General features: G+C 44.0%; 1 protein-coding gene across 2 annotated transcripts in view; it reads left to right on the top strand.

Moving 5' to 3' along the window:
• The first annotated feature begins 1,811 nt into the window (after positions 1 to 1,811).
• acads (acyl-CoA dehydrogenase short chain) overlaps positions 1,812 to 12,034 on the top strand; it is an 81,545-nt gene continuing 71,322 nt past the window's right edge. Inside the window, exons 1-2 of one of the 2 annotated variants that reach the window (XM_078421455.1) lie at positions 1,812 to 1,972; positions 7,460 to 7,623. In XM_078421455.1, the coding sequence (XP_078277581.1) occupies positions 1,921 to 1,972; positions 7,460 to 7,623 (216 nt within the window). In that variant the 5' untranslated portion in view covers positions 1,812 to 1,920. Of the gene's footprint in view, positions 1,973 to 3,473; positions 3,626 to 7,459; positions 7,624 to 12,034 lie in introns of those variants that run through there. The other variant, XM_078421456.1, reaches the window with a different exon arrangement.

The raw sequence follows: 12,034 nt of genomic DNA, 5'->3' as shown, positions 1-12,034 counted from the left end.
CTGAAACTGCTCTATTCGGGTATTCCACAACACTTGAGAAGTTAGACCATAATGCTCGCACAATCTTGGTTTATGGTATGGTAATTGCCAACAGATGTATTTTGAAACTATGGAAATCAGACTCTGCTCCTCAGTTTGAGACTTGGTTAAGAGAATTAATGGGCATATTACACGTAGAGAGGTTGAGATATGAATTGTCTGGCAACCCTCAAAAGTTCTTCAACATATGGAACCCAGTGCTGCAGCATATTAAGGACAAGTAAAACTATCCCCTCAATGCCACAGGCTTTTGTACCTTCTTTGAATCCAGCAGTGAAAATACTGAAATATTTGACTTGTGAAAATTACCTTGCCTCATGTTTTTGTGCTTTTGTCTTTTTTGTCACATTGTAGTTATGTTTTTTTTAAATGTATTTTTATTTATTTATTTGTTTGTTTTTGTTTATTTGTTTTCATGATTATGTAGGGAAGGGGAGGGATGGGGTTTACTGTTGTTGTTATATGCACTTGTAATCAATTAAATAAAAAATTAAATTAAAATTAAAAAAAAAAAAAAGATAGAGACACTGGAGGGGATTTAGAAACAATTTATAATACTATAAATGAGGCATTCACATCAGGAGAGGATGGATTTCTTTTCCTTTTTCCCCACTTGCCTGCGTTTGGCCCATATCCCTCTAAACCTGTTCTATCCATGTAGGACATGTTTTGTTATCGCTTTACAGCATTAGTTCTAGAGATATTATCTGACCCTCCTTTTCACAAAGTAACGCATAGTAACGTGTAGGAAGGTACTGTAGATGCTGGCTTACACCAAAGATGGACATATAATGCTGGAGTAACACAGCGGGTCAGGCAGCATGTCTGGAGAGAAGGAATGGGTGCCGTTTCAGGTCGAGACCCTTCTTCAGACTGAGAGTCAGGAGGGGTAGACTAGAGATATGGAAGGGTAAGGTGTGAAAACGACAGATCAAAGCACTGGAATTTAGACGGATGAGAGGGGATCTTATCGAAACGTATAAGATTATTAAGGGGTTGGACACGTTAGAGGCAGGAAACATGTTCCCAATGTTGAGGGAGTCCAGAACCAGGGGCCACAGTTTAAGAATAAGGGGTGGGCCATTTAGAACGGAGATGAGGAAAAACCTTTTCAGTCAGAGAGTTGTGAATCTGTGGAATTCTCTGCCTCAGAAGGCAGTGGAGGCCAATTCTCTGAATGCATTCAAGAGAGAGTTAGATAGAGCTCTGAAGGATAGTGGAGTCAGGGGGTATGGGGAGAAGGCAGGAACGGGATACTGATTGAGAATGATCAGCCATGATCACATTGAATGGTGGTGCTGGCTCGAAGGGCCGAATGGCCTCCTCCTGCACCTATTGTCTATAAAGCAAACGCAGCTCATGGAAATGTAGAATGGTTCTTTGTTGGCCGTGGAGGTGACAACCCGCCGTACAAACAGTAAAATGAATCAGAAGGACAATCAGAAGTTGCTCCTGAACCTGGATGTCACAGAGAGTGAAACTAGTGGGAGAACTAGGCAGGGTGGGGGAGGGAGGGAGGGAGGGAGGGAGGGACGGGAAAGCAAAGGTCACTTGAAGTTGGAGAAATCAAAACTGTTTGCGTCAATAACCAGTCTTATTCTACGCGTTCATTGCGACACTCCACAACTCTAGAGGGGGGGAACCAAGAGTTGAGGCCGAGTGTTTGTGAGCGGAACGCAGGGCCCGGGCCGCGGAGTGAGGCGGGCGGGGGGAGAAGATAACGCAGGGCCCGGGCCGCGGAGTGAGGCGGGCGGGGGAAGAAGATAACGCAGGGCCCGGGCCGCGGAGTGAGGCGGGCGGGGGGAGAAGATAACGCAGGGCCCGGGCCGCGGAGTGAGGCGGGCGGGGGACGCGCGGCCGGTTGCACCAGGGCCGGGCCCGATGGCTTCACCGCTGTGGAGAGTCGCCGCCGCAGCCGCAGCCGCAGCTGCCAGTGAGTCTGACACGAAGCGAACTTTTATTAAAGGACGCGGGGAGGTCGGGAGCCGCGGGGTCGGTAATGGCGGATGGCGAGGATGCAAGTGCGAGCTGCCGAGAGCTTGCGAGCGGTTTCTGTCGGGGCCTGGCCATGAAAAGTCAAAGCAGGAATGCTGCAAACGCCCCTCAGCCTCTGTGGAGCGAGAAAGACTGCTCACGCTTCAGGTCAAGAGAGTGCTTTAGTGTCATATGGCACGACAGATTAAACATAGCAGTCTGCAAACAATAATAAACGACAAAAAAGATCAGAATACACAGATATATATACATACCACATACACACACATATGAGTGTGTCTGTGTGTATCTCTAAAGTCTAAATTGTTGGTGATTGCCTTAATTGATCAAATAGTCAGGAGGTTTAGAGTTATATACATCAGCATCTGCAGTTCCTTCTTATACATACATACACGTATACACACACACATATACATAAATACCAAGGTAGACACAAAATGCTGGAGTAACTCAGTGGGACAGGCAGCATCTCTGGAGAGAAGGAATGGGTTCTCAGGCTCTTATACCTTCTTCCCAATGGCTGGAGTGAAATGAAAGTGTGGCCAGGGTGGTATTGGTCTCTGATGATGCTGGCTGCATTTTTGAGGCAGCGACTCCTGTAAATCCCTTCGATGGTTGGGAGGTCAGTACCTGTGATGGACTGGGCAGTATCCACCACTTCTTCGCTCCTGGGCATTTAAGATGTCAACCAGATAATATGCTCCCAAAAACCATATAGGTTTTCTCCGGGTGCTCCAGTTTCCTCCCACACTCTGAAGACGTACAAGTTTGTAGGTTAATTGGCTTCTGTAAATTGTAAATTGCCCCTAGGATGTAGGATAGTGCTAGTGTACGGGGTGATCGCTGGTTGGCGTGGACTCGGTGAGCCATAGGGCCTGTTTCCGCACTGTATCTCAAGTCTAAATCGGTGGTGATTGCCTTAATTGACCAAATAGCCAGGAAGTTTAGAGTTACCATAACTTGTGCTTCACTTCATGCTGCCTCGACAAGGCCACCAGCATAATCAATGACGAGTCTCACCCCGGTCACTTCCTCTTCTCCCCTCTCCCATCAGGTAAAAGCTGCAGAAGTGTGAAAATGCACACCTCCAGATTCAGGATCAGTTTCTTCCCAGCTGTTATCAGGCAACTGAATCATCCTATCCACAACAGAGAGCAGTCCTGAGCTACTATCTAACCTCAGACTATCTTTAATCGAACTTTATCTTGCGCTAAACGTTATTCCCTTTATCATGTATCGGTACACGGTGGAAGGCTCGCTTGTAACCATGTATACTCTTTCCGCTGACTGGTAGCACGCAACAAAGAGCTTTTCACGGTACCTCAATACACATGACAATAAATTAAGCAAAACAGAGACAATAGTCCATGCTCGAGGTTGTGGCTGAAGGTCAACTATTCAAAGCATCCAATCGTTGTTATTATAGTCTTAGAAAATTTGAGTCTATGGAGGCATTACTGATCAGGAAGGTCTGTTTACAAAATGGTGTCACTAAAGATTTTTTGCTTCTAGGCTTTGGGCAGATGGACATTTCGGTGACTTCTGCCCTGCATGGACAGGAAAGGTTTAGAAGGGCATGGGCCAAACGCAGGTAGGTGGGATTAGTTTAGATGGGGCATCCTGGTGTTGGGCCGATGGGCCTGTTTTCATGCTGTTTGACTCTGTGTTTCTGACTATACCGATTCTGGGATGTTCAGTAACGGAGTGCTGCCAGCAGTCTGAAACAGCAGATGGACAGCTAGAAGATGCAACATGTGTCCCTGACAGTTTTTAACAACAGTGTAGGTACTCTCTGGAGGAGTGTGGACAATGTGAAGTTAGTTCTGAAGCTGTTCCTGCATGCTTCTCTGACGTCAATGGAATGTTTAGTTTAGTTTAGAGATGCAGCGCAGAAACAGGCCCTTCGGCCCACCGAGTCCGCGCCGACCAGCGATCCCTGCACACCATCCTACACACACGAAGGACAATTTACAATTTTGCCAAGCGGATTAGCATGCAAACCAGTACATTCTTGGAGTGATGTGTTGGGCTCCTGTGACTATTTTGTTTCAGTTGTTTGGAGCCTTGTGTTCCAATTTATGTTGATGCAGGTTAAAACTAACATTGTATGACTATTGAAGTCAATAGGTACGTACACATCTCCTGATGGGCAAATGTCTAATGTGCTCGGGCCGATCATGACTGGAAGTGTGTATTCTCACTGAAGCCTCTCCCTGCATCCCCCTCACAGGCTGTGCTTTTGTCTTTGCATCAAGAACAAACTTGGATCTATTATACTTGGTCCCCTCATCTAAATCATTGATGTATATGAGGGACTGTTGGGACACTTATCCATGCAGCACTCTACCAGTCACAGCTCTAATCCCAAATTTTCATTTCACTGCACATCGTGTATGTTGTGTATGTGACAAATAAACTTGACTTGAAATTAACCCATTTACTTCTAAGTTTGTTTCTTTCCTTTTTTTGCTGCTGTGTTTTCTGGCTGAGAAAGTAAGAAAAGAGATTGCACGATAAAAGAGTGAATTACATAGCAATGACATTTTTTCCTTGTGGATACAAGGAACTGCAGATGCTGGTTTACAAACAGAGACACAAAGTGCTGGAGTAACTCAGCGGATCAGGCAGCATTTCAGGTTGGCTGCCAGTGACGAGTGGAGTTCCGCAGGGGTCGGTGCTGGGCCCGCTTCTCTTCACGTTGTATATTAATGATTTGGACAAGGGGATTGAAGGCTTTGTGGCCAAGTTTGCAGATGATGCTAAGACAGGTGGAGGAGCAGGCAGTGTAGAGAAAGCAAGGACTCTGCAGAATGACTTGGACAGGTTAGGAGAGGGGGCAGAGAAGTGGCAGATGAAATTCAGTGGAGCAAGGTGCAGAGTCATGCATTTTGGTAATAAGAATAAAGGTGTAGATTATTTTCTAAATGGAGAGAGAATCCAGAAATCGGAGGTGCAAAGGGATTTGGGAGTGCTGGTGCAGGACTCCCAAAAAGTTAATTTGCAAGTTGAATCGATAGTAAGGAAGGCAAATTCAATGCTAGCATTTATATCAAGAGGACTGGAATACAAAAGCAGAGATGTAATGCTGAGGCTCTCTCTATAAGGCGCTGGTCAGGCCGCATTTGGAGTATTGTGAGCAAATGTAGGCCCCATATCTGAGGAAGGATGTGCTGGCTCTCGAGAGGGTCCAGAGAAGGTTTACAACAATGATCCCAGGAATGAGTGGGTTAGCATATGATGAGCGTTTGACAGCACTGGGCCTGTACTTGCTGGAGTTTAGAAGGTTGAGGGGGGACCTCATTGAAACTTACATAATTATGAAAGGCACAGATAGAGTGGATGTGGAAAGGATAGAAACATAGATAGAAACATAGAAAATAGGTGCAGGAGTAGGCCATTCGGCCCTTCGAGCCTGCACCACCATTCAATATGATCATGGCTGATCATCCAGCTCAGTAGCCTGTACCTGCCTTCTCTCCATACCCCCTGATCCCTTTAGCAAAAAGGGCCACATCTAACTCCCTCTTAAATATAGCCAATGAACTGGCCTCAACTACCTTCTGTGGCAGAGAATTCCACAGACTCACCACTCTCTGTGTGAAGAAATGTTTTCTCGTCTCGGTCATATCATATCATATCATATCATATATATACAGCCGGAAACAGGCCTTTTCGGCCCTCCAAGTCCGTGCCGCCCAGTGATCCCCGCACACCAACACCATCCTACACCCACTAGGGACAATTTTTACATTTACCCAGCCAATTAACCTACATACCTAAAAGACTTCCCCCTTATCCTTAAGCTGTGAACAATCTTCCCGCATCTAGTGGGAGAGTCTAGGACTAGAGGTCATAGCCTCAGAATTAAAGGGCGCTTGTTTAGAAAGGAGGTGAGGAGGAACTTCTTTAGCCAGAAGGTAGTTAATCTGTGGAACTCATTGCCACAGAGGGCTATGGAGGCCAAGTCAGTGGATATTTTTAAGGCAGAGATAGCCAATTTCTTGATTAGAACAGGTATCAAGGGTTATGAGGAGAAGGCAGGAAAATGGGATTAGGAGGCAGAGAGCAGCCATGATTGAATGGCTGAGTAGACTTGTTGGGCCGAATGGCCTAATTCTACTCGTATAACTTGTGAGAACACGGATACGTGACGTTTCGACCCGAAAGGTCACCAATCCGTGTTCTCCAGAGATGCTGCTGAGTTGTTCTGGCACTTTGTGACATGTTTCCTTTGCATGTATTTAGGCAACAGGTGCCTCTTGTAGTCATGTTCACATTTTGTTACCTGTAGATATTGTAGCCAGATGGCTCAAGAATGAAACCTTTGCATCCTAAGAGCAGTTGAGCGAAAGTGGCCTGATCTTCACTGCTCACTGTGATTGGCAATTCAATGCCACAGGACATCTAAGCTCTTTCCGTTGAAACGGTTTCCCAAATGTTAGAATGCACGATTTGCTGTAGCAAGAGGTTAGCTCGCAGATTTAGTGGGTAATTAGAAACGGAATTTGTTTATTGCTCGTGCAATTGAATAGTGAGGTTAAGTGGGGAGGTTATGCTTCAGTCATGGGGCATTGGTGAGGACACATTGGTGTGGTGAACACCCAATTGGTGTTGGTCTCCTTATTTATTTTTGGTTGTAGTTCAGGAACAAACAAACAAACAAACGAGAGATTTAGTATATAGATAACCTGGAAAGTGAATGTTACCTCTGAGCCTAGGTTGGGCAGGTTAAGCATGTAACTGGTATACTTTAGAAGAATGAGACAAAACACGATTGAAACATAAGATCCTAAGAGATATTTAGAGATACAGCGCGGAAACAGGCCCTTCGGCCCACTGAGTCCGCGCTGCCCAGCGATCCCCGCACATTAACACTATCCTACACACACTAGGGACAATTTTTACATTTTACCCAGTCAATTAACCTACATACCTGTACGTCTTTGGAGTGTGGGAGGTAACCGAAGATCTCGGAGAAAACCCTCGCAGGTCGCGGGGAGAACTTACAAACTCCGTACAGACGGCGCCCGTAGTCAGGATCGAACCTGAGTCTCCGGCGCTGCATTCGCTGTAAGGCAGCAACTCTACCGCTGCGCCACCGTGCCACCCTATTGACAGTGTTGACAAGGAGGACATTTTTCCTCTTGTGGGTTTACCTACATCAACAGATCATTGGGTTCATAAAATGAGCTGGCTATTTGAGATGGACAATGTCATTGTTTTCTCTCAGTGGTATTCAAGTCTTTGGAATGGTCTTCCTCAGAGCACGGTGGAAACCATACTTGATCTTCAACATCGATGAACATGGATGAATTAATCAGACAATTTCAGAATATTCATGATTTTGCTGTGAGATTGCAATGCAAGTTTTACCTGCTGTTTCTTGTACTCTTGTAATCTTGTGTTTTCTCTTTTCTCCTTCCAGCCGTGAAACCAATATGTTTACGCCGACTGCACACTGTCTACCAGATGGCTGAGCTCCCAGAAACCCATCAGTTATTGAGGGACACCTGCAGAGGCTTTGCAGAAAAGGAGCTTGCTCCCGTTGCTGCACAGCTCGACAGAGAACACAAATTTCCCGCGGAACAGGTAACGATCTCTGAAAAAAACCATGGATGCTGATGGAAACTGAAGGATGGAATCCTTCCCACACCACCACCGTCAGTATCTGTGTCTCCCTTGCTCTCACTTCCTGTATTTCTAAACATAAAAGAGGTCTGGAGAGACTGACATCAGCAAAATATGTATTTTGCAACTTACTTATCATAAATAAATGATGGTGAATGTTATTCTGCTTTCTGCTTCCCTCCCCAACTTTTCTCCTACCATCTTCTCCTCAACTTGGAATGCCGGAGGTTGCAGGGAAAACCTGATAGAAGTGTATACAATTATGAGAGCTTTAGATAGGGTAGACTGAATCTTCTTCCCAAGATGGAAACACTTTTCAGAGTTAAATTTCATCTGCTATTCCTTGGTCCACTTTCCCGGTTTGCGTTCTGATGCACAGTCTCGACCTAAAACAACGACACAGATACTGCTTGACCTGCCGAGTTCCTTGGCAGTTTGTTTTCTCGTTCCAGATTCCTGCATCTGCAATCTCTTTTTTTTCTTCAATGATTGAGTGCTATTGAGGGCGTGCAGCGTAGGTTTACTAGGTTAATTCCCGGAATGGCGGGACTGTCATATGTTGAAAGACTGGAGCGACTAGGCTTGTATACATTGGAATTTAGAAGGAAAGGAGGGGATCTTATCGAAATGTATAAGATTATTAAGGGGTTGGACACATTAGAGGCAGGAAACATGTTCCCAATGTTGGGGGAGTCCAGAACCAGGGGCCACAGTTTAAGAATAAGGGGTAGGCCATTTAGAACAGAGATGAGGAAAAACCTTTTCAGTCAGAGAGTTGTGAATCTGTGGAATTCTCTGCCTCAGAGGGCAGTGGAGGCCAATTCTCTGAATACATTCAAGAGAGAGCTAGATAGAGCTCTTAAGGATAGCGGAGTCAGGGGGTATGGGGAGAAAGCAGGAACGGGGTACTGATTGAGAATGATCAGCCATGATCACATTGAATGGCGGTGCTGGCTCGAAGGGCCGAATGGCCTACTCCTGCACCTATTGTCTATTGATTATTACCAGTGTTTCACTGTAACTGAATCTCCCCTTTGTTCTGAATCCAGAATTGGGTAATTGCTGCCCTGAAGTGATTTCAAAGATGCCTGATATCTGGTTATCTCACCAAATAACCTTGAATTCAATGGCTAGCTGCAAAGTTAACTGTACAGGTATAGGTTTATAATGATAAGGCACCACAAATATTACATGCAAAGAGGTACATGTCCTAACTTCGATGCACTAGTGTCTGATCATAATGAGGTTTTAAGCCAGGATTTTTAATAAGATATAAATGGCCGATTAAAATGAACAGACACAATAACCTGAGTTATTTCAATCAAAGGATTTGAATTTATTCTCAGCAGACTCGAGATATGATTTCAGACTTGCATTACATTCCAGCAGGGTCAAATTACTCATTCATGAATAATGACAGAGATTTTTACTTTTTCAAGTTTCTAGCCAGGACAAAGATTTTTTCTTTAACCCATTGTTAACCCAGCACAGGCCAGGGGTTGATGTCAGGACTGTTTAGTTTAATACCGCACTGCATTGACCGATTTCTCAAGGGAGATTGGTTGATTTTTTTTAAAGCCATTTATTTGCAGAGTTAATATCTTTGGATCACTGTTTCATAGATGTCGTAACTGTTTACTGTACGTGATTGATTTACCTGAGAGCAATTGATTATCTCATTTATTAAATCACTGTCTAATTTTTCCTCAACCAGTTGGTATTGTCCGCAGAGATTGTCTTCTCGCCTTATTGTCTTCCCGTCTTTTACAATAATTAAGATTGAACAACACACCAACATCATCTCTAAGGCAGACTTCAATCATTCACAGGTTATGGCGAGCCCATTGCTGGCACTGTTCTTTAATTTCCCTAGCTATCTTAGTTTAGTTTAGTTTAGTTTAGTTTAGCGATACAGCACAGAAACAGGCCCGTTGGACAACCAAGTCCGCGCCGACCAGCCATCCCCGTTCACCAACACCATCCTACACACTAGGGACAGTTTACAATTTACAGAAGCCAATTAACCTACAAACCTGTACATTTTTGGAGTGTGGGAGGAAACCGGAGCTCCCTGAAGAAAACCCACATGGTCATGGGGAGATTGTACAAACTCCGTACAGACAGCACCCATAGTCAGGATCAAACCTGGAACTCTGACATTGTAAGTCGGCAACTCTACCGCTGCGTCACCATGCTGGCCTGAACCTACAGTTCATAACTTTAAAATTCTTCCACGAGGATCGGGAGGATATTAAAAGCAGCAAAATACTGTAAAAGCTGATGTTGAAGTGAATAGAAATGCCTCAAAGGTGCAAATCTGAAATAAAAACAGGAAAAAAAAATTAACATTTTAGTTCCACTCCAACCTTGGGTTAACTCTACCTCGATTACACATCTAATCATTTATCAGATGCTGCTTAACGTGGTACATTTTAACATTTTGTATTTTTCACAATCATGAGGTAACATTTTCTCCATTCAGCTAAAAAATTATGTTGCATTGGTGAAAACCAAGTCTTCCAATCAAATAGAGGAAGAGAAAGAGAGTGTGGGCCTGGTGGTTTCATCTGAGATAGGTTTGAAAGAGGAAAGTTAGAATTGACCTTTTGATGCCGCATGTTACATTACTGTGGGTGAATGGTACCCTGCCGAGTGATTTTCCGACTTATGGATAAAATTGATACCTGGACTCCTGTTAATCGTAACCCGTTCCATTACATGGGGACAGCCTGTAGTATTGGGCTCGTAGGAACGAGGAACTACAGATGGTGGTGTGCAGAAAAATGCTGGAGTAACTGGGTCAGACAGCATTTTTGGTCAGGTCAGGGCCCTTCTTCAGACTGTCCAGTCTGAAGGATTATCGGGCTTCAGTTGGACAATACCAGGTCACAGAGGTGAATAAACAGTGGTGTAATATGCAAGGTGCTGCATATAACTTCTGATATAATAAAAGTAGAATAAAATCATGTACATAAAATCATGAGAGGAATAGATAGGGTGAGTGCACTGAGTCATTATCAAGGGATATGGGGATCAAGGCAGGCATGATCAACCATGGCTGATCATGGCTTGTGATCAGCCATGATCACAATGAATGGCGCGAAGGGCCAAATGGCCTCGTCCTACACCTATTTTCTAGGTTTCTATAATCCTAGGGTAGGGGATTCAAAAGCCAGAGGACATAGATTTAAGGTGAGAGGGGAAAGATTTAATAGGAACCTAATGGGCAATTTGTTCACTCAGAGGGTGGTGTATCAATGGAAAGAGCTGCCAGAGGAGATATTTGCATCAGCTTCTATAACAGCATTTAAAAGTCGCTTGGACAGGTACATGGGTTGGGAAAGTTTGGAGAGATGTCGGGCAAACGCAGGCAAATAGAGCTAGTTTAGACGGGGCATCTTGGTCGGCATGGATGAGTTGGGCCAAAGGGCCTGTTTCCTTGCTGTATGACTCTATGACTTGAATTTCCACTGGATATATGCCTTAATATATTCTTACATTCTACTGAATATTAGAAGGCAGAAATGTGACTTTTTACAAGCATAACTATTTAATACCCAGAGCAAAATGTGCCAGGAAGAAAAGGTCATTTACATAGTACCTTTTCATGAGATCAAAGCACTTGCGTGAATTAAATATGCATGGGGTGCAAAGACGGGTCTTATGTAATTAAATATGGGTGTCAAACATACAATGAATGTTCCTTTCCTTCATCACACAAATCTAGCAGTACATGGAGAAAGCTGATTGAGAGCAAGACACAGATAATAGGTTGTGGACATTTGAACAGTTGGCCTGTTGCCAAAATTGACTTTGAAAATTGGTGCCAGACCTTAATGAGTGGAGCAAGTAATAGCCTTGACTTCTTCCTTGATCTCAATAGAGAACAATGACTTTATAAACAGCTGGGGAAAATGGTACATGCACCGCCTCGCATAGACACTCCCTGTGGATTTATGGCCCTTAGAAGGAAACTGCAACAGGGAAATACAATTTAATATAATCCCTGCCTTAATTGTGCACAAAAAAAGAACCACCCAAAGAGGGATAGAAAGCTTAAGAAATCTCCACATGAATTAAATGTAAAGATTTTTTCATAAAATGTGAACATTATGCTGTGTGGAAGAGGTTCAGAAAATGAATCAGCGATACCAGTATCCCACCAAGTAACGTTTTTGAAATTGGTTATTTATATAAGTGGGGGAATACTGTTTTTACACCACTAATAATTTAAAAGGCCAACTATTTCCAAGCTATTTCTGTACGGTCAGATTAAGAGCAATAAGCAGAAGCTTATGGATCTTCCATAGTCCCTTTACGCTAAATACTTGGTCTGGTTTTGCGCGCTCTTAAAGGGATTGCCATGCTTCTT

This window comes from Rhinoraja longicauda, chromosome 25 (assembly GCF_053455715.1).
Source record: "Rhinoraja longicauda isolate Sanriku21f chromosome 25, sRhiLon1.1, whole genome shotgun sequence".
NCBI lineage: Eukaryota > Metazoa > Chordata > Chondrichthyes > Rajiformes > Arhynchobatidae > Rhinoraja > Rhinoraja longicauda.
This window is presented reverse-complemented; position numbering and strand designations above follow the sequence as displayed.